Source organism: Ambystoma mexicanum, chromosome 5q (genome assembly GCF_040938575.1).
Source record: "Ambystoma mexicanum isolate Mex_15411 chromosome 5q, UKY_AmexF1_1, whole genome shotgun sequence".
NCBI lineage: Eukaryota > Metazoa > Chordata > Amphibia > Caudata > Ambystomatidae > Ambystoma > Ambystoma mexicanum.
In genome coordinates, this window is record NC_090933.1 from 1,074,149,994 (window position 1) to 1,074,177,553 (window position 27,560).

General features: G+C 48.1%; 1 protein-coding gene across 2 annotated transcripts in view; it reads left to right on the plus strand.

The window, feature by feature from the left end:
* Positions 1-27,560, plus strand: part of TBC1D31 (TBC1 domain family member 31) — a 1,687,314-nt gene that overhangs the window by 1,593,025 nt on the left and 66,729 nt on the right. For both annotated transcript variants that reach the window (XM_069621570.1, XM_069621571.1), the window contains exon 20: positions 10,862-11,015. In XM_069621570.1, the coding sequence (XP_069477671.1) occupies positions 10,862-11,015 (154 nt within the window). The remainder of the gene's footprint in view (positions 1-10,861; positions 11,016-27,560) is intronic.

A 27,560-nucleotide genomic window follows, 5' to 3' on the forward strand; every position in this document is an offset into this window, starting at 1 on the left:
GCTGCATCATGCACTGTCACCGGCTTGCAACCCGACCTTTGACCGGCCGACCGAGAGCCCATTCAACCAGAGCGATCGCTTCTACTACAACGTTCCTGTCTGGTGTGCTCCTGGTGGACATCTGCAGAGCTGCTACGTGGAGGTCGACGCACACCTTCACGAGATTCTACTGTGTCGACAGGGATTCCAGGGAGGAGTCCAGAGTCGACCAGGCAGTGCTGCGCAACCTGTTCTCTTGAAGGTGAGCCTGGTGAGGAGGTAAGAAATGCGTTATGTTGAGTTGTTGAAATACTTAATGTTGAACCTTGCCCCCTCCCGTGATTGTGCATGTGTGTACTGTTATGTATTCTTGTATTCATGAGCATGTGAATCCATGCCAAACCCCATGCTGGAGAAGGAACAAGTTACTTACCTGTAACTGTTGTTCTCCAGCATGGGTCTGGCATGGATTCACATGCAAACCCTCCCACCTACCCCTCTGTGGCTATTCTCTTGGTCCTACTGCCACTTTATGTGCTACCAAATATGAAGATGGCTGCCAGAGGAGGGGCTTAGGTAGAGGGCAGTCATTGGCTGGGTTCAGTGTGACCCAGAGACCGGTGATTGGTTAATAGTAGAAAGACAGTTCAGAAACAAAACTGATTTTTTCTTTACCGAGGATTCCCAGCCTGACGACGGGGAAGTTTCATGAGCATGTGAATCTATGCCAGACCCATTCTGGAGAACAACAGTTACAGGTAAGTAACGTGATCCTTCCCCAGGCCTTTCTCAGCTTTGTACAATTCACCATGCTGGGGAGGGGGTCGGGGTGACTGCTTCCCTTGACCTTTCTCAGCTTTCTAGGCACAGCCAACCTGTTTTACTCCCCTGTCGGGTACTGTGACTATGAGCAACAAAAAGGATGCTTCTAGATACTTTGATGGGTGCGGGTCCCAGACTTTCACTTTCTGCTTTCTCCTGCCAAGTACTACTGTGCTTTGCCCGATACGCAAATGTTCCTTTCTCTCTATCAGGGTCCAAGATGATTGATTCTCAACTTCTTTGTCGTCTCAAGTTTCTTGAACACTTTCTTGGGGTCCCGGCGCCTCCCCTGCCACCCGCGTACCTTTCCCTGCGGTCCGCAGTGGTCATGGGTCTTCCTGGAAACCTTCCATCTGCCGTGGGGCTTTCCCGTCTTCCTTCGGTCTGTGGCGGCTACGCGGGGGAACCTTCCTCCGGCTGGCATTGCTCCTGCTTCCCATGCTTGCCGGACTTCAGGGATGCCAGGAGCTGCTTCTTCTCAGCTCATCGAGCGGTCTGTCCACCCTGGACCTTCTTTGCACCGGTTTGCTCCCGCCTCGCTGTCCTGGTCTGCCTTCTCTCCCTTCCCTCAAACATGCTGGCTCTCATGGCCTAAGGAGGGCTCACCGCTATTGTGAGTCCTTCCTCAATTTTTATAATTAAATAGACTAGAATGCTTACTGTGGTTTCGCTGGGCCATCTTCATGGCTCTGCACATCTTCTTTGTCTCAGTACAAGTATGATCACTGCTTATTGGGTTTGCTGGACTCTTCCTCTTACCAGTTGTCCAATAAACTTCAGTCAGGTGGTCCCTAATCTTCCTTGTCTCAGTGGTTCTTATAAAGGCTAGATTATATACTTTAAACAGGTTCTTGAATGTGTAGGGAACTAATGTACTGTGCCAATAGAATGTGGATGGTTGGTATGTATTCCGTTCCGTGTTCTCCCCGAAGAGTCATCCCTAATCCCACAGGAGGGGGATCCGTCTACATGAGATCCATCCGCTAAGTAGCAACCTCATCTCCCTGGCCTCATGGGAAGGGGCTCCCCCTTTGGGAGAAGGGACAACATCTGAGGATTTGTCAGTGGTTTTCTGGCATGTGTGGGTGTTAACTAAAATGGCTTATTGTCTCATATTTCAGGCAGCGCATTTTTTAACCCACCACAACATTGATCGTGTTTATTAAAGATGTGTGGCAAGCACTGATACGTTCTAACCCACTGCTACCCTCCCATTTTGTATAATTTATTTTTATTTGTGTTTGGTCAAAGAAACTTCAACCTTTACAAAAAACTTTCAAATGTATGTTAAAAAAGAAAAATTCATCAGTAAAAGTCCATCACTCCCAAGTACAATAGGACTTTATCAAATACTAGAAAAAGTTCAAATATGTTTTTTCCAATGACATTAAAATGAAAGACCATAAAATCTAATAATATATAACTATACAAAGTCAATCAAAACATTTACCATATCAGCAGTAGTTGACATTTCATTCCATACGCAAGTGTAAACATTTTAAAAAGCCAGTTACAGCTATACATTTTGAAGTGGGATTAAATCCTAGACAGTATGACCAGAAGGAATCACCGTCCACAAAATTAACTTCTTTCACAATTCTGGCAAAAAATAAAGTGTGCAGTACATGTAAACCTTTAATAGACCAGCAAGTGCTTCAGTGTTTCAGGGATTGTTTTAACCTTACAAAACCAACATGGAGTTTCCTCTGCAATTATTTTAGAGCGATGCAATGAAATGTCCCCTGTATGGAATAAGTTCCATTAAATCTACTAAAATATTTTATGTAATGTCGATTCGGGAATTCCCTCAAGTAATGGGCCATGACCCCAACTTCTTATGCTCCCCATTTAGATACTGCATGGAAGAGAACTTGTGTAATTCATTAATAGTCAGGCTCCAGTCCATGGATTATGACTTACTTGGGCTGGGGAATTCACCAGATCTGTTTCATCTCTACCAATGTCCCTCTGAGTAGACTTGCATAAATCTTCAATAGTGCCCAGAGTACTATTAGATTTTCCTAAAAGGACCTGCACAATTCTTCATATGGTGTTTTGGCAGGGGGATTTAAGATACACCCATACAGTGTCAGCTGCCTCCACTTTACTCCAACCTCTATGGAACCAAGTCCCAGTTCGAAGTAGATGGCCGCCACAGGCACTGCACAGGGGACTCTTATTACCCTCTGCCAAATAGAGGCCTCGGTTTTATCAAAGAAGTTCAAGACATCGGGACAGAGTATCACCGCCCCATATTGTAATTTAGGAAAAGCTTTCCCTTCGTAAAAGATCCTAGCTGATTTTATTTAAAATCTGCCATTCCTTGATTGACTTTAGTCATTTGATGTGTTAAGAGGAGGGCTTAAGTTGACTTTCCATGAAGACCTTATGAGGTTGGCTGCAGACTGTGAACCCCAAATACACAAAGTTCACAACAGCTTTTAGCTTTTCGTTCACCAGCCGCTTGTAAAAGCTCAGTATTTTCCTTTTCCTGGTGAACTCGATAACTTTCATTACCTTTGTGTTAATGGCCAACGAATTGGCCTTAGCTAACTTAGAAAAAGCACTTAAAAGCCTCTGAAGGCCAATTGGGGTGCGTTCAACCAAAACGAAATTGTCCACATAGGCCATTCAAATTAGGCTAAATTGGCCAATCTCTGGAGGGGCGAATGAAGCAGGATCCAAATACTCATCCACGTCAGAGGCGTATAGGTTAAAGAGGCAGGGGTCTCATTCCAGAGTGATTCTTGATCTTTCTCCAATGTTGTCCAGGCTGATCCAGTCTGACCTGTATAGAATTGTTATCATGCAGGCTAATCAATTTTAGCAGGACTTCTGGAATAATCCATCTAGACAATTTGGACCACAAAACATGCCAATCAACTCTGTCAAATGCAGGCGACAGGTCTATTGAAGCTGCGTAGACAGTCGTAATTTCCAAACCAGGCTAAGTCCTGAAGACACCTTATCATGCTCCCATGAATAGTGGTGCTGTCTGATTTTCTGAAGCAGGTTTGGCATTTTTTCTTAACCTGCCAGCTTCAATAGACCCAACTTTGCAGATGTCTCAATACGAGCTTCAATAGACCCAACTTTGCAGATGTCTCAATACGAGGGATGCGAAGGCTTTACCTTCCACATCCAAGATGGTAATAGAGTGGTAATTCTTAGGATCAGTCTTCGCATTCCTCTTATAAATGGGTATGACATAGGCGCTATGTCAGGGATCTGGAATACGAGCCCCTGGGCGATTTCCTCAAAAAGAACGGTCAAAACTGAGACCACATAACTGGATCCTTTTTAAATAGTTTGTTAGACCGCTAGGGCCTGGAGCCCTAGAGTCACTGGCATTGCGAATGACTGCAGTTACTAAACCCTGATCAATTTCCTTTTGCAAGGTGTTTGCGTTATCCCCTTTGTTTGCCAAAACAAAGGACAAGAAATGCTGTACCCAATCTGCTTCAAAAATAAATTAATCTGACTGCTGGCTTGCACATTATTGGTTTTATTTATTATCTCCCAGCATGCTCTTAAATCTTTATTCCAATTTCATGAACAGGTCTTTTGCGTCCCGCTGTAGGACCTGAGCATGCATGCTCCCTAGGAGACTTTTTTATCTCGACATCACATTTTTCGCTGTGGCAATATTGAGCGACCTATCATATACAGTCTTTTCAATTCGTCTAATCTCCATTCTCATCTTTTTTTTTTGCTTGACCTTTTTCAATATTAAAGGCATGCACCTGTATCCTTTTTTTGACAGGTAGTCCGCCTGACTTACTCGCAAACACTGTAGATATAATGTCTGAAATTGAAAGCTAAACATTTGATATGCTAAACGAGAAAAGCTTTCATTCATATGGAGTCTCTGCATTGATAGCATTCATTTCACAATTCATACTATCAATAGGACCATCATTCCATTTTACCCAATTTCTGCCTCCTTTCAGTTGTAGACCCACATGTGCACCAGTCTCTACTTTAACCACCTGAAATTAATATTTGAGGCTCACCATGTCATGATCACTGCACTCTATAGGTTTGACATACATCGTACTCCACTGATCAAGCAAAGTTTTGTCAATAAAAAAAAAATCTAAAACAGATTTTGATGTTCCTCTATGCAATGTGGGCTGGCTCAGAATTTTCCCTGGAAAAACCCCATTTTGCATTACTAAACCCAGTGAAAACATTATGCAAGACCATCTTGAGCCTCTTTGCTCTTTACCCATTTGACCATGTTTTGGTAGACTAAGTAGCAGATATTCTTCTTTAGTCTCAATTAGAGGGCAGCACGAGTTTAAGTCCCCCGCTAAGAGTAATGCTCCCTTAGTGCAAACAGATTTCCACTTGTTCACATTTTCAACCATCCCAGCAAGCAATATATCCAACTCATAAACACCTTTATTTCAATAGATGTTTATCAAGAGAACTTGTGTTGAAATCCTATTTCTACAGATGACTTATTCAACTATAGGACCCCCAACATAGTGTAGAGAATTTGTCTTGCAGCTAGTCACTGGCACTGTTTAATTGAGACCAGGAGGCCACTCGACAGGCGACCAAGAGCACTTTTGTTGGCAGGTTTAACACAAGATATTTCTCTAAGGTGGGACAATGCACTAGCCAGGTTTCCTGTAGAAAAATCCAATAATGTAATTTAAACAATTCCACTACCTCCATATTTGTTAGTAAATGTATATGGCCTCATGTTTTCCAAGAAACAACACCGAGGCTGAAGGGGCTACTAAAGGTTCTTCGAAATACCATTCACATTTGTTGGACCCTGACTAGTCCCCGCCAACTATGTCCAGTTTTTTTCAGCGTCTCTTAGAACCCATATGTTGTGAAAATTCAACTCTTCTGTGGGCCCCACCATTGTTAATTGCAGAGACCAAAATATCTTTGCCTTCAGAGCTAGTGTGCAATCTTTTAAGCAAGTCCCCATTGTCAGTGTATTCTTTCAACTCAAAACCCAGCTGTCTCAGTCCAGCAAACTCTTTCATGATCATATTGTATGTCAGACGAGAACCGATGTGTAAGATGCATACATCGGTTCTTGAGAGATGGCTGAACTCGACTCTATGTCCTGGGTGAAATCAGTTTTAATTTCACAACTTCAGCAGGAATAGTCAACACATTTGTTCTATTTAGACATAGTTGCTTTTCTTCCCCAAACAAGCTAGCAAGCTGGAGCTTATAAGAGTGAGTGCCCTTGTGTGAGGATTTAGACTCCACATTATTTGATTTGTATGACTCCTTCTTGGTGCTTCTTGAGTGCGGCACATTTCTCCCCCTATTCTCGCTATGTTATTTGCTCAGAGCACCTCTTAATATGCTATACACAGGTGTAGTAGTGACATTCATATTCAAGCTCCTTATTCCTCTATAGTTTTTTTATGAAATATTTCCTGCTTGGTAGTGGAAAAGGTAGCACATTCTCCGACTGCCTGGGGACAGTTTTCCCTCGCAACCAATTTTTCATAAAGCGTGTGACCAGCACAGGGAACAACCTGCGATGTCGAGGGCATTTCCCTTCCTTCTCTACTACAATTACTGGCAAGTGCAAGGAAGCCATGGTATCAAACAGTGAAGACAGACACAAGTGATCACAGTTCAAGGGTGTTTATTGAACTTCAAATGGGTTGGTTGAACGCCTATGTAAAGCTAAAGATGGGAGCTTGCTACGACCATCAAAAAATAACACAGTCCTAGTCAAGTGTCTGTCAAATAAAAGGGCCTATACTAATAAACCTATTGCCAATCCTTACTTCTAAATACAAATGGCTGTGGGACACTGGTGTATGCAAAAAGAAAAGTGTTCAAGAAATAATAAGTCAGGACGGTTGAGCAGTTGGCTTCCCTTCCCCACATTTTTAGCACGGTGCAAGGTGGCACCTGCAAGCTTTGCACACACTCTGGCTTCTTGGCCACGAGGATACAGTTCAAAGCACAGACACCAGGGCCTTCTGCCAAAGCCTCTTTTCCAATAACAGTCTCTTACTGCAGAGGATCTGTCATAACAAACAAAGTCTCAAAGTTCCATTCCTATCAGGATTTTCACATGTAAAAGTTCTAATTTTCAATGTTTATCATGGGTCTCTCTCTTCAGGGTTAGACCCCCTTTTTATCATAATGCTCACACTTGGTCTCCCTCATTTGGGCTCAGACCATGGATCTCCCTCATTCGGGCTCAGATCCTCTTGATATGGATCCCCCTCATTCGGGCTCAGAACCTCTTGATATGGAAATTAAAGATTTTTGAATGTGCAATGGGTTTTGCTTAAACCGTCTCATCACCACTTCAATTTACTTTACACAATTATTCACCTCAATCTTCTACTTTAGTTTCTCTTGGCAGTATACCTTACAGAGACCTTCAGTTGCACATATCCACGGTGACGGACCACTCTGTCACAGGGAATCGTACCAAAATGTTGACACGATTGTGGCGACATTACTAATTCTGCTAATACTAATCCTGACCCCCATTACACCGAGCAGGGATTGCAGGGGTGTCCCCTGCTCCCCTTAGTTGATGTAAGGGGGGGTCAGGGATTGCGGGGGGGACCCCGCTTGCATTACAAAACAAAAAGGACCCAGCAGCGTCAGTCCGTCCCACGTAAGTGGGAGGAACTGACGCCAGAGGGGTACAAGACAGTCGGCGGCCCACACAGAGGTGTGCTGCAGTAAAGGTAAGTGGGGTGGTGCAGGTTGGAGGATTGCGGGCCGCGGCATGCGGGCAAAAGGGATCTATCTGATCACAGTGCCGCACCGTAATTGGAGTCGTCATTTCGTCGTCGGAATTACAAGTGGCGCAATGATGACATAGATTCTGTCAACGGTATTGTATCTTTCCTTCTCAAGTTCAAACATTCATCAGCAATTTAGCTTTACTCGCGTCTTTCATCACACGTGTTTAACAATGTTCGTTCCAACTCTCGTTCTACAATTTTGCCGCTTGCAACCTGGACTTCAACACAGACCGGTCTTGCATCGGTCTCCCCAACTCACCGGCTGTGTTGATCTTTCTTGCTCTTCTTTGTTCTTGGAGCCAAGGACGATACAGCGGCTGCTGCTGCTCCCCCACTCCCCACCCCCATGGTCAGTTACGCAGAAGGGCCTTCGGTATCACTGACACACAATGCAGGATTCTTCAGTCTGGTTTCCTAGCCTTACGCTTTCTGCCTTGAAGGTTTCTTGATAGTTACAGCGTCTTGCCGAAAAGGTCAAGGGTAATTCCCTTGTTACAAACCCTTCTTGGTTTGCCGTCTTTCTCCCCTCGTTCAGCTGCCGACTTGAAACTGCTGTACCTTTGTGTGCTTTGCCTCGCTCAGAGTGTGATTTTGTGCTCTGCATTTTATCCGTATAGCGAAGTCAGGTATGAGTGATTGTCATTAATGGCCTGACCACAGTAGCGGGACATGTCAGATGCACTGCTTGGGTGCAAACCTGTTTTCTCCCAGAACGGGCTGTCTGTGTGAAAGTGCTTGAAGATGGAAAGGGGGTTAAGGTTCCCACATATCCTACCTGGTAGGATGGGGTAAAGGTGTTGCAGGGGGATGGATACCATGTCTTGCCATCTGATGTCCCACCCCCACCCCCCGAAGATCTCTTAGCCAGGTGATCCTCCCGCACTGGTCCACCCACAGGGTCTGGAACCAAAAGGCGATGGCCGTGCCTTGGCCACCTGAGAGAGAGATCTGCGGGACTTAGCAGGTGAGACACCTTCTAGTTTCTCACACAACACAGTTTATGACTTCAGAGTGTATACGTAAATGACTGGTACACTTATCAGACTGACTCAGCGCCTAAAGTACAGTCAGGCCAATTAAGTTGATGCCTATGTAGATTTGCTGTTACCAGGTTTCTGAGACCTATACTAACCAGCTTTTTAGCTTGCTCATCAACTAGGGCAATGGGGTCTGTTTGCACAGCCATATTAGAGATGCATGTGTCAGTTATAATTGGAATCTCATTTTGGTCACTTAAAACAGATGCTTCACTAATAGGGCCTATATCAAAAGTTAGAGTTTGGGTTTTTGCTGGATGGAGGGTGACCTGAGTTATATTCTTCCTGGCCAGTGGTAATACCGGCCGCCGGGGAGATAGACTCCTGAATTGTGAGATTTCGCCAGAATTTTTATGATGAAAATCCTATGCATGATTTTTGATTTCATTACTTGCTTTCCCTCTCCTTTTTTGTGCCTTTTGGGGATTGGGGGCAGTCCTAACAGAATAGGCTTCCTTATTACCATTCACACTATCCATCCCCTTGGGTAGATCGATGACTTGAGGTGTTACAGCTGTAATTTCAGCAATCTGGGAACCTAAAGGCAGATCAACCTGTGGTGAATCTAATGGTAAACTAGTTTCACAGGCGCCCACAACCAAAGCAGATGGGCAAGGGCAATTCATGCCTAGGTCAGAGGGGGGAGACACATGGCACATGTTAATGTGATTATAACCATTGGCTATTGTTTTCACTTTAATATTGATTTCACTCCGCATGAGCGTATGTGCTCTAACTTTGTCTCAAATGTTATAGTACATCGAGACAAATGCATTGAGAACAGAGTTTAATGCTGATATAGAAGGTGAAGACAACTTGATTATTTCATCCATATCCTATAAAGTCAGATGTAATGGGGCCTCAACACCACTGGTGGAAGAAGAGCTTCCTCAGAATTAGACATTAAATCAGTTAGAGCAGTTGGGGTACCAGGATTGTACTGAAATGGAGTGGAGCCTGAATCATCCTGATAAAGGTCAGAGTCCACTTGGACCGAAATCATGTCATTAGATAGTTCAAACTCCTGAATAGACTCCGACAAATTCTCCATGCTCTGGTTGTTTACATGGGAATGATCTGTCTGTTTTCTATGCTTGTGCCAGAATTTGGAAAGAAGTCTGTAATTGTATGTCTGGAGATACGACTAGGTGACATAAGGTCTTGCTGTGTGCCATGAATCTTATGAGTTTTATGTGTTACAATGGTGACCGGACAGTTTAAGTCTGTTAAAGGAATGGACTATGGGACATATTCTCCTAAATTTAGACCGAGATTTGAACGTAGTTCGAGATTATCCTGTCCTCAGACTCCCCCTGTAATAGAGCTTCCATGCAAGAGGGGGTTCAATGGCCATCCATACTCCCCCCTACAAGTTCACAATTGGGGTCTCTCTTAGGCCAGTTGTTATCATGTGGCTCCTTAATGAATAAGCGCTCCGCTCTGTCATGATAAGGCAAGCCAAACAGTGGCAGCAAAGTTCTGAAATCCCAGGCAAACTTTGCTTAAACACTTAGTCACTTGTCACACAGTTCCAAGTGGATGCAAATACAGTCTGTAGTTGTGACTGTAATTAATGTCCAAATAGCCTCCCAGAAAGTGTCAGCGCCGTTAAAGGCCCTCAGTCCTTCTACTTCAAATGCTACTGGCAAAATGTACTCCCTGCTGCCTCTTTAAAACAACATAGCTGCGGGGTGCCAACTGCAGGAAAATATAGAACTCCAAATGTCAGTGCCCGTGGCTTGGCTGTACTCTACGCCGATAACAATGGTGTTGTGGATGTTACGAAAATCAGAGGGAAGGCACAGCGAGAGTCACAGACCCACGCAGGCCCCAGAAAGCAATCTCTCCGTAGGCACAATGAGGCCTCCACACCCTGCCCACCACTGAACACACGAAACACTTGACGCACTTTGCGGCATTTCGCGATCCCGCAAGAATGTTAGAGTTGCCATTTCAGATTTAAAGGGGCAACTTCTGCAGCATAGCATTTCCAACAAGTCCGACCAGGTCAGCATTCTGTGTCACACTTAACACACTTTGCGTTACCCTCAAATTTAGAATTGGCCTCTCAGTGGTGCTGGGACTGCATGAGGTCAAAAGCAGATCATTGCCGACATGTACATTATATTTCCTACCCAGTGTCAACAAGAAAGGACTAGGAGATTTCTTGGGCAGTTGAACCAAATGAAAATGACCCTTTTATGTGTGTTATTGTGTTGAATGTGAGAAATGAGAGTAAGTCATTCTAATAAGTATTTTCTTCTTTAGTGGGCAGAGGTAGCTGAAAAGAGAGCTCAGGTTGAAGCAGAAGAATCAGCACTTATAGCTTTTGATGCTCGTAGAAAGGATCTATTAGAAGATGGAGTTCAAGCTGTGGTAGAGTCTGCTCTCAACCCTAATGGAAGTGAAGTGGACGGTTTTGGTTTGTATACCTTTCTTCTACTTTTCTCTCACGGGCTATATATTTTAATACAGCGAAATACTGTATGCAATGTTTATTTTCTGATTACTGATGTGCTTTTAAAACCGATGTACTCCTAGTTTACAAAATCTATTCCTGCTACCTTCTCCCATTCTACGGCACCTCAGCCTCTTCTGATACTGCTAACTTCAAAATCCTCCTTATTGCATTCTTCAAGCAGTGTTTTGTGAGGGTCCCACAGAGATGTGAATGCTGCAAAGGGTTTGAGCCCTCGGCACAGCAGGAACAAGCCAAGTGTGAGTCTGCTCCGATGAACTGATCTAACAGGCTTGCTCAGCCCCTAGATTATCCCTCACAATTGGTCTATGAGATTTGTGAGGAGTCCCGTGAATTTGTCCCACTCCCTAAGGGGGAGCCACTTCCTTTTGAGACTAGTGTAGAGTAAAACCTGAAAACTTACACCAGAAAAAATACAACCCACTAGGGAAAAAGGCCCATTACACCTCTTGCAAGGAGAACAAGGTTTAATCTCCCAAATATACAAAGTACGTGCCATCAAAGAACTCTGCTGCCACGGAGCGCTCTGACAAAAGCAGCATAAGGAATGGGTTATAAAGGTACATAACATCATGAGTGACATACATTACACAGGTTACAAATCCATGTAGCTGGTTGGTGTGACCCTATACACATATAGCCTGCTCCATACGGGATGCCAGGCGATTGGTCCCAGCATCTTCTGTTTATCTTCTTCCACATGGGGATCTTCCTCTTCCATCATCGGGTACAAAGGCTCTAATCTAGTTATACAATCCATTATTTTCATAGCTCTACAATGCACCTGGTACCAAGGACATGAGCGAGGCGGATACTTTAGAGGTTGTGATAACTTCTTCAGAACTACGTAAACACCTGCTTCAATCCCAGACATGCTGGCGCCACTATAACTTTCCACCCGCAGCTAAAAGTTGTTACCCTCATCCCCTGGCACCTTGCAGCACAAATCACATGAACCGTGGGTGTGGGCAGCCTTTCACTGCTCTCTGATGTTCCTGATCGATCGGCCACTTTACAGGTTTATGGCCAGGCGTCTTGGGCTGGTCAGTGAACTCACATGTGGGTGTCTGCGGCTTGGGGGTCCTGGGCCGCTATAACTTAGAAATCTAGACTGGTGAAGGCTTGGAGCCCTCACTCTCCTTCCCATGGGATAGCTCTTCAAAGATCGACTGCATCCCTTTCTTGACCTTGCAGGGCACATTTCTTCTGGGTTACATGCACTAATGATAAGAGGCAATGGAGAACGGTATGTCTTCGATTGAATTAACCTTCTGCAGTGCTGCGAACAAGAGAAGTACACCCTGCTAATCCTTGGGACACAATTAAGCATACTGGCATAGTGGTGGCACTAGGCCTCAATTTCAAAATGGCGTCTAACTTCTAAAATGGAGTCTTACTGCATATGTGACATTTATACCACTATTCACTATATTTCCACTACACTGCAGCTTCTGCAAGGGCCCCCCTCCATTCTCCCAGCTCCCCAACATCCCTTGATTCTGATTTCTTACGTGGTGACCTCCTCGAATCCTTTCTTGTCTTGGTTTTATCCCAGAGTTTCTTCTTGAAGAGATGAGGCCAATCCTGGCCTGCCGCCACAATGTCCCCCTTTATGTATCAAGTAAGGACGGGGCAGCGGGCAGGTGCGATTGCGTCTCAGCACAGATGGAAAAACCAGATGGCACAAAAACCCTCTTGATGTTATATGGAGCTGGCGGATGTTGCCCAGAGTAGTGATATGGTAGACAAAGCCAGGGAGAACGATACACGGAGTCCGTGAAGGAAACGGAGATCCCTGAAAGGCTCGGAAGGGAGCAGGCATAGCAGAGCAGCGAGAGAGCGCGAGGCGCAAAACTACATAATTAGGGCAGAGTGTAAGCAAAAAGTGAAATAAAAGCAATGTGAAAGAGAGGGAGCCAAAGAAAGCAGAAATACTAGCGTCACACCCTAAAGTACACAGCGTGAAAAGGGTTGTAATGATTGGAGCATTCAGTCCTCTCGGAATAAGTATTGAATGATGCGGGTGCCATTGTCGGGAAAGTCTACATGGTAATACAGAACGCCAGAATACGTGATGGAGAAAATGTCATCCATGTTCCCATCTGTGCCACATTGACCACAGGGTTTCTGTGACAGTATTGGTGCCTTCTCGTCCAACTGAGTCCAGGTTTCCTTGGGTGTCGTTTGTGGAACTGCCAAACCAGTATAGGGGCATGTAGATGTGATCCTGGTTCCCATGTTCTCTCTTCATTGGTGTATCCCTTCCAATGAACAAGGTATTGATATTGATATTTTATTTGTATCGCACTCATACACATGTGTTTCAGAGTGTTTTAGGCAGAATCACCTGCAGTACCCTTTGGGAACACTGCAGGCAATTAGGACTACAAGTGTAAGCACAATTTCACCTTTGGTACAAGCCTATACTACACAGTAAAGTGGTAGCGATGGGTGAGCAGCCAGACTTGTCTCAAGAGTTTAAGTGAGCAGTAAAACAAGTTACACAAAGGACCAACCAATACAGTGATTCAAATTAACACTTACTCAAGGTTTCTCAGTAAAGGAATATACATTTATTTACTCAATCATTGATAAAACATGAGCAGCTCAACATCACACACTAATACACCACAAAAATCCAACCGGTAAGTAACTGAACAAGTTTACCTCAAAAATGAAGTAGGAGCAAAATGGCACTTCAGATACTTAGAAAAGGGAGGAAAAGACAAGGTCATAAGAATAGACAGTCCAAATACATTCATAGGCAGGGCGCAAACGGTTTCAGTTAAATACAACCAGCAATTCTTCTCAATAGGCCTGGGCCAAAGTCAATGGTTCAGAGCCTTTTGTATAGGATAGAACAGTTCTGGTAGATAACGGTTAAATCTTTGCCACAGGTTTTTAAAGGATTTGGCTAGGTGAAAAGTTTGACAAATGTTTAGGGAAGGACAAGCCTTAGGAGTTGAGGAAAGTTTCACGCACTTTCTCGATGGCCGAAAAGGTTTCCGGACCGCGTTTGCACAGTACCTTTTAAATGAAGAAAGCTGTAGCTGAGGCAGTTGTTCCTGGCAATTCGAGCAGATCTCGCTGTTCCTGAGCTTCAGTCGTGGGGAGGACGACGACGTCGGGAGGTTCCTGCACTGCCCAGGGAAGAGGCCAAAAGCTGTAGCAAACGTCGGTTTAGGGTGCGAGTGCCTTAAAGTCCCCCTGGTTTCCTTCCCTCTGGCTATCCGGTTTTCAACAGCACTCTGAAGAAAATTCAACCAGAATAGGACGGTGTCCAGGTGGCTTGCGAGTAGGTTGTTCCCACCAAACTCAAGGGAAGAAGTTAACCTTGAAGGGCTTCTCTGTCATCGGAGTTTCAGGCAATTCGGACCTGCAGGAAGGCTTCATCAGTCGTCCAGGAGTTTCAGCAGTCCTCTTCCTTCCTCTCCTCTTCGGTTCTTTCGTTCCAGTGGTCGACTCTGCTTTCCATGTCCCAGAGACCTGCTTTTAAACAGTTTTCCCCCATTCATTCAGCCTGGCTGTCACTCACCCAGCAGGGTGGCTGTCCTTGCCGGACAGCCAGCTGGCCAATCACATCAGAGTGCATTCAGGTCTCCTAGGAGACTAAGCACAGGGAGTTTCGGGCACCTTCCTCACATCCTGCCCACCCCAGACACTCTGGCACCAGAGGAGGGCTTCAGCACAAAAACCCGCCAAAGGGCACGAACAAAGGTACCAAACCTGGTTTGGTGCGCAGAGACAAACACAAGAAGGACCTTTCCTAAAAGAAATGGCGAAAAAAGATGATCGGAGTCTGTTTTTACAGGTCGGTCTGGGGCGCCATTTGGAAAACATGGCTACCCCTGATTTTGAGCTACCGTAGTTAGCGGTCGTAAAAAATCATGGTAGTTGATCTAAACCACTGCCACCAGCCATTTAAAATAGGAAAAGGTAACATTTTACTGTTACATGAGTTTTTTGACTCGGGGGAAGCTAAGCAACCCCTTCAGCACTCTATAGTAAGATAGGGTGTGCTGTGTCAGTAAATTTAAAGAGACTAGTAAAGTCAATTTAACTTTACATACCCTGGGAGACAGTAGTCAGTCTCAGGGAAGGTATTTAAACCTTGGGGAGTCTGAAAGACACCCCTGTGCCACTGCACTGAAGGTGCTGTGTGACACATAGAAAAAGATGATGCTACTGGAGTTGCTTCTAAAACTCCATTACCAAAGAACACAAAAGTAAAACGCATTGAAAATGAAAAGTTCAAAGCCCCGATATATAGCAAAAGAGCTGGAGGGCTCTAAGGTAGAGGGATTTAAGCTCGTGTGTGAGAAATCTCCCTAACAGAGCGTGATGAGGCAAGGGAGGGGGAACAAGGAAGAAAGAAAACAACGATCTTAATAGACCAAGTGACATTGAGAACGGGCAAGTGCAGGGGTGAGGGAGGAAGTGGAAAGTGCTGTGCATAGGAATGAGTGCAGGGAAAGGGGGAGGCTGTAGGGTTGCAGATACAGACCCAAAGTGCAAAGGTTATCAGGAGGCAGTGCAGGAGTGAGGCAGTGTGGGAGGTACTTGGGCCAGAAATCTGAGGGGGTAACCAGGTGCACGATGACTAAGGAGAACAGATCAACGGGTGTCACGGTGCCTGCCCCCAGACATCAGGAGCAGACCAGTCGGCCCAGAGTACTGGCACCATGGGGACCTTTAAGGCCCCAAAGGATTGCCTAAAGGCTTCCTGGACTCAGTCCTGGTGCCGTTGGCGCCAGGCTCAACTGCCTTTTCAGGCAAGACAGGTTATCAAGTAACAGAACCATGTACAGCCCAGTCTTAGCGTTATTCTGCACTCCTGCAGCGTAACGCTCACCGTGCCTGCAGCTCCAGTCCTGTCTTCAGCCACGCCCGTCCTGGTCATTGCGATCCGCGCCTGCAAAGGAAGGAGAGATCACAGATTAGAACAAGAGCTTACCTGATACTCCATCACCATCACTCTGGAGTCTCTGCATCTGCAGAAAAAGGAACATCAGTTAACCGTGCTAAGTAAGAACCAACTGCAAGACCATTAGCATAGCGCAGCGTGATACTCACCTAAGTGCTGTAGGATCCAACAAGGCATTCTCACGCGATCGCCATCCCGGTGCAGCCGCGTCTGCAGAACAAGGAAAGTACACAACAGGTGAGCTGCGCTTCGCTAAAGGACATTCAAATCTCACGCAGCATAATAGTCACCAGAAGCAGTATTCCCTTGCGGTTCCGCGAGTCGCCTTTACACGACCTTCACTCCGGTGGCGCCGCACCTGCAGAAATAAAAGGGGACAGCAAATTAATAGCACGAAAGAACAATATCACTTGTTAGACATTTTTGAATCGTGCAAGTATTGAAACTTACCTTGGCATTACCTCATCTTATCCGGAAGGGAGTCGCCTTTCTTCGGGTGTACCTCAAAGGGGAATCTGCAAAAAAAGGTACATGAGTGAACTTTAAGACAACCAGAACTCTAAAGCATTTCACGCTGTTTCGGATTGGCATAAAGACTTACCTCAGAGTCATTGTTGTCTGGAACTCTGCCATAAGGCTACAGGATCAGTGAAGTTAACTGGATCCCTGAATCTCGACGCACCCCTGGATACAGTCGCAGGATGGAGAGCCCATCCTTCATAACATTAAGGTGAGACACAGTGAAGGACATTGGGAGGTCACAGAGGTGGAAGTTGACCCTTCTCCTTACGGCTAGTTAATTTATCACTTTCACCATTTTAGGCAAATCTTCCTTTGTGCCAGACAGACGAAACTAAAGGGGCAGGTGCAGTCACTCATCACTTCGCTACGAGTCACACTGGTGGAGACCGCCACAGTCCAGCTTCGCTCGGTGCCCCTGTAGAAACCAGGTGAGCATAACAGAACGCGAAGCCTCTACACAAAACTCCACCCGGGCGCCATGGAAACCTCAGAGACTGACCAATTAGCCCAGCTCCTGGGGGAACTTAGAGCTGAGGTGCTTCAGGTCGACAAGAAACTAATGCTCTAAGAAGAGAATTGGTTGTGGCAAAAGAGCGTATGGACGACCTCGCCAGACCAACTACTCAAATCTCAAGCTGGCCACACAACGTTACCTGGATTGGGGGGAGCTTCAGTCCCAACTCAGCCAAGCAGCCCAGTACAAGTGGTACCTTTAGTTTCACCAGAATTCCTTGTCCGGAGACCCTAAAAGGTTCGCAGTTTTTTATGAATTAATGCAACCTACACTTCTTATGTAGGCCTTGAGTTTTTCCGAATGATCAATCTAAAGTGGCCTTTGTACTATCGTACCTCAGCGGCAGTGCAGCTGATTGGTCCACACCACTAGTTAATCAAAATGATCCTCTTCTCCGGGATTTCCAGGGATTTCAGCAAAACATGGAGAAATAGTTCGCCCAACATTCTCAAGGCCAAGCTTTAGATAACGAACTTCTGTCTCTACGTCAAGGGAACCAGGACCTGTTAACTTACTTTGCAACCCTTAATAGATTGGTGGTGGAAACCAACTGGCCTGAAGACAAAAGAACAACGTTATTCCATCGTGGGTTGAGAGGCAAACTAAAAGATGTTTTGGCGCAGGTAGTCAACCCACCTCAAGACTGTGCTGAGTACATAGACCTGGTTGTTCAGCTGGACCACAGACTTCAGAACCGGAAGGCGGATCGAGCTAGATTTGAGAATCTGGTTCTGGTGAGACCAAGAGACAACATCTCCAAAAGTACAGATACATCTGAACCCATGCAAATTGGAGGAGTTAGGGGGCTGTTATCCAAAATAGAAAGAGACAAGAGGAGGCAGCAGCAATTGTGTTTATATTGCGGAACAGCAGGGCATTTTTTACGAGACTGTCCCGTGAAACCACCTAAGAAGGCAGTAGGGGTTGCCGACAAGATCAGTGCTGAATCAGAGCCAGAAAGCTACCCCGCCCGACAAGCGTAGAGGTCCGCTTGTCGAGCGAGAAGGAGGACTCCCAGACCTCGCATCTAGCCTTACCAATGATCCTCATTAGTCACCAACAACCGTCTCGTATGCATGTGGTTAGAGCTTACATCGACAGCGGAGCCATAGGTAACTATATGGATCAAGAGTTGGCTACAAGGATGAATCTTTCTCTTTGCAAAAAGGCCACAACTGATTTAGTCACCACCGTCGATGGGACAGAGATCGCTTCTGGTCCAGTAACTCATTCAACAACGGAAATGACACTGTTGGGCCAAGATGGGCATCGAGAAAATATTGTGTTCGACTTAATCAAGGCTCCACAATTCCAAATAATTCTGGGAATGCCATGGTTAGAGACGCACAATCCTTGCATAGACTGGCGTGAAAAGAGAGTGACCTTCTCAGAATGTGCTCATACTTGTTATCCAGAAGAGCCCCAACAAAAAAGATTGCAACAGTCATGAGTCCAACAAATCTGCTACCTCAGGATTACCAGGATTTTCCGGATGTTTTCCAGAAAGATCAAGCCAACGCTTTACCACCTCATAGACCATATGATTACCAGATCAATCTCATACCTGGTGCTCAAATTCTTTGCAGTAGGATCTACGCCCTTACGGAACCCGAGAATCTTCATTCAAAGCAATACTTAGATCAGTACCTGGCTTACGGCTTCATTCGCCCGTCCAAGTCCCCGACGGCCTCCCCTTTGTTCTTCGTCCCTAAAAAGGAAGGAGACCTAAGCACTTGTATCGACTATCGTGCGTTAAACCAAGTAACTGTAAAAAACCGGTACCCCTTGCCTCTAATCCCGGAACTACTGGACCAAGTAAAGGATGCTCGTATTTACACTAAATTGGATCTCAGAGGGGCGTACCATCTCGTACGTGTTGCAAAAGGAGACGAATGGAAGACCGCCTTCTGTACCAAGTACGGGCTATTCGAATATCAGGTGATGCCCTTTGGGCTTTGTAATGCCACTTTCACCATTTTAGGCAAATCTTCCTTAGTAAATAAACACAAACACCAGGGCACACCTATGTTTTGGAAAAAAAACTCACAAGATGTGTTTATGGTAACCTTTTAGAGATTAAGGTTTGTTTGAGGTGCGCGGGAGCAAAACTCAACCTTGGCAACTAGGTTGGATAAATGAGAGGACAAAAAGTGGTTGTTCCTAGAGATGTCGGAACTCCCGTCCCCTGCACACTATCTAATATCTGTGGAGCAGATCAGTAATTCAGTGTTATTTATATATAATTTCACATTAACAATTTGATGCATAAAATGCAGTCCATAGTTCAGTTGGTGGGGCAGTAGGAGTAAATACCCAGCTCACAAGATTTCATGTAAAAAACAATTCTAACATTTATTTATACAGTGTTTTTAGGCCCAACGCGTTTCGAGTATAAACTCTTCTTCAGGGGCAGAATCATATTTCACAAAATTCTAGAAAAAGATAGAAAAAAGTGCATCTTAGTATAGCTGCATATGTAGTATGCATTACAATCATTATTTATTCAATACAAAACAACAACGAATTAAATGTCAGATGTATTCAACAAGTATGGTAAAGCTAGTGAGATATAGTCAGCTATTTCTAACTGCAGTAGGATTAGATAATCCTGTTAAGAGGATTTAGACATATCTTCTAATCAATCTAGTCTAAAAGGGAGGTCCTAGGAAGGCAGAAAGAGCAATTTGACAAAATGGAGGAAAGATTGAACAACGTAACTTACCAACTATGGTGGTCACATAGTTGAAAAGAAGTATCCAATGGAACATAAAGTGGAAGCTCTGGAATGATCTTTCGTCTCAACTCTAAAGAAATGAAACATGTGTAAACCCTAAGTAGTGAGAGGAGTAACGCGAAGGAGAGAGAAGAGAAGCAAAGTATCTACTTACAACAAGTTCAGAAAAAGTCCTGACGGACGAATCCATGCAATATAAAGAGGGATCTTTCAAAAGATAACACTCAGTAGACGGTACTTCAAATGAGTGAAGTCATCTAAAAGGGGAGAGAAGGATAAGCGAAGCTTATTAAGATGAAAAGAACGTACTGGTAAGACCGACAGAATCAGTCATTGCACTTACTTGATACTGTTCAGAGAGTCTGTACAAGCGATCATGGTGCGCCGCGTCCCACCGGAGGAGGATGCGGTACACTCAATGAGCGCCTTCTAAAATACCTGAAACTTGAATGACGTATGCACAAAACATGCGCGTAGGGAACTGTCTCTACGCGCATGCGTAACACCAAGACTAAATGATTGGGCCACGTCATGGATCTGACGACGCAGAAAAGTTGGCGTCAGAATTCCATGACAACAAAATAACCGTGCATGCGGGGGATGGAGAATAGACTGATTTTGGAGAAAGGAAAATGTAAATACGTATTTTTAAAAATGGAAGAAAATGCGTGTAAATCAGCATAAAAATGTGAGTGAAAGTAGAGATACGTCATCAATCTGACGACATGGAAAGGCTGTTGTCTACATTTATGTATACAAAATCACTGCTCATGCGCGGAATATGACGAGAAAAGTAGAGGAGAGAATAAGTAACCCATACTCATATGGGTGTTGAGAAAGTTTGCGTGAGAGAGGATCTGGTGGAGTCTAGTCCGTAGAAACTACCAGTCCTCTAGGTGTACATTGGCTTTAGCGTAAAAGACGTCTGTTTGCATAATTAACTACTATGCTAGTGTGCCAAATGCTATACCACATGTGTCCACCACCGCTGAAAATGTGACCCCCAGTGTAAAATCTGTGATTAGCAATTCTTCTACCACCATTTTGAATGCTAGTGTGCCAAATGCTATACCACATGTGTCCACCACCGCTGAAAATGTGACCCCCAGTGTAAAATCTGTGATTAGCAATTCTTCTACCACCATTTTGAATGCTAGTGTGCCAAATGCTATACCACATGTGTCCACCACCGCTGAAAATGTGACCCCCAGTGTAAAATCTGTGATTAGCAATTGACCCCCAGTGTAAAATCTGTGATTAGCAATTCTTCTACCACCATTTTGAATGCTAGTGTGCCAAATGCTATACCACGTGTCCACCACCTCTGAAAATGTGACCCCCAGTGTAAAATCTGGGTTCTCCAGCATGGGGTCTGGCATGGATTCACATGCTCATGAATATTCCCCGTCGTCAGGCTGGGAATCCTCGGTAAAGAAAAAACCAGTATCAGTTTTGTTTCTGATCTGTCTTTCGTAGTAATACCCAATCACTGGTCTCTGCGTCATACTGACCACAGCCAATGACTGCCCTCTACCTAAGCACCGCCTCTGGCAGCCATCTTCAGATTTTTACCGCACGTTCATGTGTTGGGATCCTCGTGCTATTGCTCTCGAGCGTTAGTGCTATTTTTTTCACGTTTTTTCTCAAAAACTTCGTTTTTTCGGTCAAAAGAGCCTCAAGCTCCACCGACTCTCCATCCGATCAACGGGGACCCGTGTCGGATTCGTCTGCGCCCCTCAAGGGTGAAGAATTCGTCGAGCTACGCTTTTGGAGGACTCCAGAAGCTTCTCAGGGCCGGACATGGCCCAGGAGAAGGGAAGCTCGACGCCCGGAAAGCTGTTCAGGGTCTGCCCTGGATGCCAGCTGCAGAACGTCTTTAAGGAGGACGAACACTCCTTTTGTCTCTACTGCCTACATGAGGACAAGACGCACATGAAGGACTGTGCGTTTTGCGGCAATATGTCGGAGCGGACCATGAAGGACCGCCATCAACGTCTCGCCAACTGGCTGGAAGGGAAAAGCCTGTCAGGCGAGAAGAAGAGGAAGAAATCCGAGCGGTCTTCTAAGACCTTTGAGGACGCCCCGGCGACGGGGGTCCAACATAAGGCCAAGCACCGCGAGTCCGCTGGCACCGGGAGCGCCGAACGGTCGGGCTCTACGGGCGCCAGGCAGGGCGCACCCTCCCCGGCACCTTCAGCCACGAGCCAACGCTCTGGGTCGGGTAAGAGGAAGGGCGAGCACCCGGCGAAGCTCCTGGAGAGGCCCCGGTCGAGCTCGAAGGTCCCATCGGAGGGGGAGCGAGGCAGTGTCCCCCCCCTCAAGGATAAGGCGGTGAGCGCACCTAAGGTGGTGAAGGCCTTAATCCATCCGGCCAAGCCCTCTATCGAAGCTGTCACGGCGGCCCTGGCTCAGCCTGTGGAGGCTACACCAGTGGTGGCGACCTCGGGGCTCAGAGTCTCCCTGCCACCTCGGAGGGAGTCCTCTTTTGTACCCATCGATAGGACCCCCGTGAAATCCCCGGCGGGGAAGAAAAAGGGGGGGCAGGGCGTCGTCGTAGATTCGGCTTCAACCTCGGAGGAAGAGCTGATCGAGGTCTTAAGCCAGGGCCTTGGCGTGGAAGAAGACCGGCCCGTCGGGATGGATCCCGACGCAGGTGACGACGACATCGTCGAGGGTGCCGACGGGGCCCCTGATCGCCCGTCGGATTCCCCTCTGCCAGCGCCGCAAGACAACTCGGCGGCCATTTTGTTGGCTATACAGTCCTTATGCTCAGAGATAAGGACGAGACTACCGTTGCCGACGGAGGAATCTCTCCCGTCGGGGGATCGTGAACCGGGGCCTTCTGGTGTTCCCCCGCCCAAGAAAAGAAGGATTCACCCTTCACCTCCTTTTCAGCCGTCGTGCCCCGTCCAGCCCTCCTCCCCGTCCACCCGAGGGGATGATACGGGGACTGACACGGCAGCGACGGGCACGGACGACGAGGTATACGACGAGGATCTACCGTCGTCACCTCCCACCAGGGCTTCTCCGCCCGACGAGATTGGATCGTTCCACTCCATGATCGCCAGGGCATCCGAGCTTTTCCAACTCTGCCCTGAGGAGAAGAAAAAGGAAGGATTCCTTTATCAACGGCGCGAGGCCAAGAGGAAGACGGTCCTCGCAGTGCCTCTACTGGACGACATTTGGGATGAGGGCCTCGCCCTCCTCAAGAACCCTTCCACGACGCCAGCTAGAAGAGACCGGTACGAGAAGAAGTACCGGGTCCCGGACGCGGTCCCCCTGTGCCTCCGGGCGCAGCCTACCCCGGACTCTGTCGTCTCCGTGGCGGCCAGGAAGAAAGCGGGGGGTGGTGCGGCCTCCACATCGACTTCCCCACCGGACGGCGAGGGAAAGAAATTGGACGCTATGGGACGCAGGTACATCTCGTCTGCAGCGACGACGATTAAAGCGGCCAACGCCTTGGCTATCGTGGCCCGCTACGACAGGGAGCTATGGTACAAACTGGCTCCCCTGCTGGACTTCCTACTGGACGACAAGAGGGCGGATGCCCTGGAGATCCTACAGGAAGGTGAGGTGGCGTCGGACCACGCCATCACTATTGCGACGGACATTGCCGACACTGGGTTTCGCCAGTTGGGCAACGGCGTGTGCCTTAGGCGGCGTGGATGGCTCAAGGCTACGGACTTCCGTCAAGACGTACAGACCAGAGTCCTGGACATGCCGTTCGATGGGAACAACCTGTTTGGGAAAACAGTGGACGATTCCCTTCAGGCCATTAAAGCGGACACTGAGACGGCCCGGGCCCTTGGGGTTCTGCAGCAAAGACGGACGCCCTTTCGGAGCAGCGGAGGCAAGGGCGCCTCCAAAGGTTCCGGCGGCGGTTTCTCCACCTACCGTCAGGCGGCCCGCTCGTCGTCGCAGGAGGCCTACAGAGGACGAGGCAAGTCTGGCAGACCCCGCCGTCGTCGCCAAGGAGGTCAAGGCGGCAAAGCCTTGTCGAAACAGGATTGAACCGGCCGTGGGGTCGGGCCCCCACCGAAGCACCCCGGTGGGAGGCCGGCTGGCGAGCTTCGTCAGCGTGTGGGAGTCCATCTCCACCGACGGTTGGGTGCTGGACGCCTTAGCCCGGGGCCACGCGCTCGAGTTTCAAAGAAGGTGCCCGCGCGTCCCCCCCGTGGCCAGGAAAGAGCTTCACGTCCCTCAGCTTCTCCTGGAGGTAAGGGCGATGCTCAGGAAGGGCGCCATCGAAGTCGTCCCAAAGAGGCTTCGGGGCTCCGGAGTTTACTCGAGATACTTCCTCGTGAAGAAGAAGACGGGAGGATGGCGCCCCATCCTAGACCTGCGACGTCTGAACAAGTTCATCAAGGCGCAGAAGTTCCGGATGGTCACCCTCCAGCACGTCCTGGGTCAGCTGGAGGAGGGAGACTTCTTGTCGTCGTTGGATTTGGAGGATGCCTACTTCCATATTCCCATCCTAAAGGGGCACCGAAAATTCCTCAGGTTTGTGGTCCAAGGGCGTCACTACCAGTTCAAAGCCCTCCCCTTCGGACTACGGTCGGCACCCAGGGTATTCACCAAGTGCCTTGCACCGGTGGTGGCGCAGCTGCGCCGCGAGGGGATCCACGTCTACCCCTACCTGGACGACTGGCTCATCCGAGCCAAGACGAGGGAGCTCGCCGTGGAGCACACGGCAAGGACCGTCCAACTTCTCACGGACCTGGGATTCTCTCTGAACTACGCCAAGTCCTACCTGGTACCCGCGCAAAACGCACTGTTTCTGGGAGCGAAGCTCGACACAGTGTCCCTTCTGGCCTCCCCGTCGGAGGAAAGGACCAGGTCCATCCTGGGCAAGGTACAGCGGATGTTGGTTTCCGACGCGGCCAAGGTGAGGTCCATCAAGTCCCTCCTCGGAGTGATGTCTTCTTGCATCTACCTCATTCCCATGTGCAGGCTCCGGATGCGCCCGTTGCAGGAGTTCCTGGACGTGCGCTGGATCCAAACGACGGGCGGCTTCGAGGAGAGGATCACACTCGACGAGAGTTTCCGCCGAGCGGTCCGGTGGTGGGGCACCCGCGCGCATCTGACGGCGGGCATGGACTTCCAGACCCCAGACCACCAGGAGACAGTGACCACGGATGCCTCCCTGGAAGGGTGGGGAGCGCACACCGAAAATCTGCACGCGAGAGGCCTTTGGCTCCCGACGGAGAAGTCCCTCCATATCAACGTCCTGGAGCTCCGTGCAGTGTTCTGGGCCCTCAGGTCCTTCCTTCCGTCCCTCAAGGGCAAGGTGGTGAGGATCTTCACCGACAACACCACCACCATGTTTTACATCAGGAAACAGGGCAGAACCAGGTCCCCAGCACTGTCCAAGGAGGCGCAGGACCTGTGGCATTGGGCCGTCGCCCAAAGGATGTTTCTGGTGCCGTTTCATCTGGCAGGGATAAAAAACACCATCGCCGACTCACTCAGCAGGGAGCTGCGCTCGTGCCACGAGTGGGAACTATGGCAGGATCTAGTGGATCGCCTCTTCCGACGGTGGGGCACACCCCAGATCGACCTGTTCGCGACGAACTCCAAGTGCCGGAGGTTCGCCAGCAGGTTTCCCCAGGCGAGGAGCATGGGCGATGCTTTCTCGTTCCCCTGGGAGGGCCTGTTCCTCTACGCGTTCCCTCCTTTGCCACTGCTAATCTGGCTCGTCAACCAGCTCAAGAGGTCACGGTGCAGGATGATCCTCGTCGCACCTGCGTGGCCGAGGCAGATATGGTTCCCGGACCTTCTGGACTTGTCAGCGTCCCCGCCAATCAAGCTGCCGGTGGACGCGGATCTACTCTCCAGGGAAGGAGGCGCCATCCTCCACCACTACCCGAAATCGCTGGACTTGCAGGCCTGGCTCCTGCAGCACTAGAGTTTGGGGGATACGACATACCGGCCGACTGCAGAGAGGTTCTTGCAAAGGCCAGGGTGTCCTCGACTCTTAAATGCTACGGACACAAATGGAGAGGTTCTCTGTCTGGTGCCACGCACAGAAGATTAACCCTCTACGGATTACGGCTCCCCAGGTACTGCCGTACCTGCTGACGCTGGCCAAAGCTGGTCTGGCACACGCGTCCATCAAGATTCATCTTGCTGCGATCTCCCGATACACCAGAACCACGGGGCGGACGTCCTTGTGGTCTCATCGTCTGGTGAAAGAGTTCATGAAGGGACTGTTCAGATCGTTCCCGCCGGTGAAGGCTCCGGCCACGGCGTGGGAGCTCAACGTGGTGCTGACCAAGCTCACGGGACCTCCGTTCGAGCCTCTGCACTCGGCCCCGTTGAAGTTTCTGTCGTGGAAAACAGCGTTTCTTGTGGCCATCACCTCCGCACGACGAGTGGGAGAGATCCAGGCCCTTTCCTGCAAGGCCCCGTACTTGACTTTTCACAACACGAGGGTAGTACTCAGGACGCACCCCTCCTTCATGCCCAAGGTACCGTCGGACTTCCATCTCAACGAACCCTTGGTGTTGCCTGTGTTCTTCCCGTCGCCTTCGTCGCCGGCTGAGAGGACTTTGCACTCACTGGATGTGGCTAGAGCGCTGAAGTTCTACGTGGACCGCACGAAGTGTTTTCGGAAGACGTCACAACTCTTTGTGAACTTTGGTCCTGTCAATCAGGGGAAGGCTCTCTCGAAAGCTTCCATTTCCAGATGGCTCTCCGGCTGTATCATGCACTGTCATCGGTTGGCAAACCGACCGCTGCCTGGCCGTCCGAGAGCCCATTCCACCAGAGCGATCGCAGCTACCACGGCGTTCCTTTCTGGTGTGCCCCTGCTGGACATATGTAGGGCTGCTACGTGGAGGTCGACGCACACCTTCACGAAATTCTACTGCGTCGATCGGGATTCCAGGGAGGAGTCCAGGGTCGGCCAAGCAGTGCTGCGCAACCTGTTCGCCTGAGGTGAGCCTGGTGAGGAGGTAAGATGCTTAATGTTGAGTTTGATGTACTGCTTAATGTTGAGCCTTTGCCACCTCCCGTGGTTGTGCATGTGTGTACTGCTAGGTATTCTTTATTCATGAGCATGTGAATCCATGCCAGACCCCATGCTGGAGAAGGAACAAGTTACTTACCTGTAACTGTTGTTCTCCAGCATGGGTCTGGCATGGATTCACATGCGAACCCTCCCGCCTACCCCTCTGCGGCTCTTCACTTGGTCATACTGCCACTTCACGTGCTTCCAAATCTGAAGATGGCTGCCAGAGGCGGTGCTTAGGTAGAGGGCAGTCATTGGCTGTGGTCAGTATGACGCAGAGACCAGTGATTGGTTATTACTACGAAAGACAGATCAGAAACGAAACTGATACTGGTTTTTTCTTTACCGAGGATTCCCAGCCTGACGACGGGGAATATTCATGAGCATGTGAATCCATGCCAGACCCATACTGGAGAACAACAGTTACAGGTAAGTAACTTGTTCCTTGTGCATCTCCCCTAACACCCAGAACTCAACCCCCCCCCCCCCCCCCTCCACCAAACCCTCTCTCATCATGAACCGTCTCTCAGGCACTACTGAACCCCACATGAAATGCGCCATGATTAACGCTAGGTTCATCAATGCCCACGCCCTAGACATACACGACCTCCTAACCTCCCACAACCTAGTTCTACTCATGATCTCAGAAACATGGCTACATGAGGCCTCCGGCCCGGCACTCTCTCCCGCCCTACCCCCTGGCTATTCCATAACTAGACAAGACCGCCTCTCCAAAGGTGGAGGTGTAGCAAGTATTGCCAGAGACTCGCTCTCTATCAGAAAGA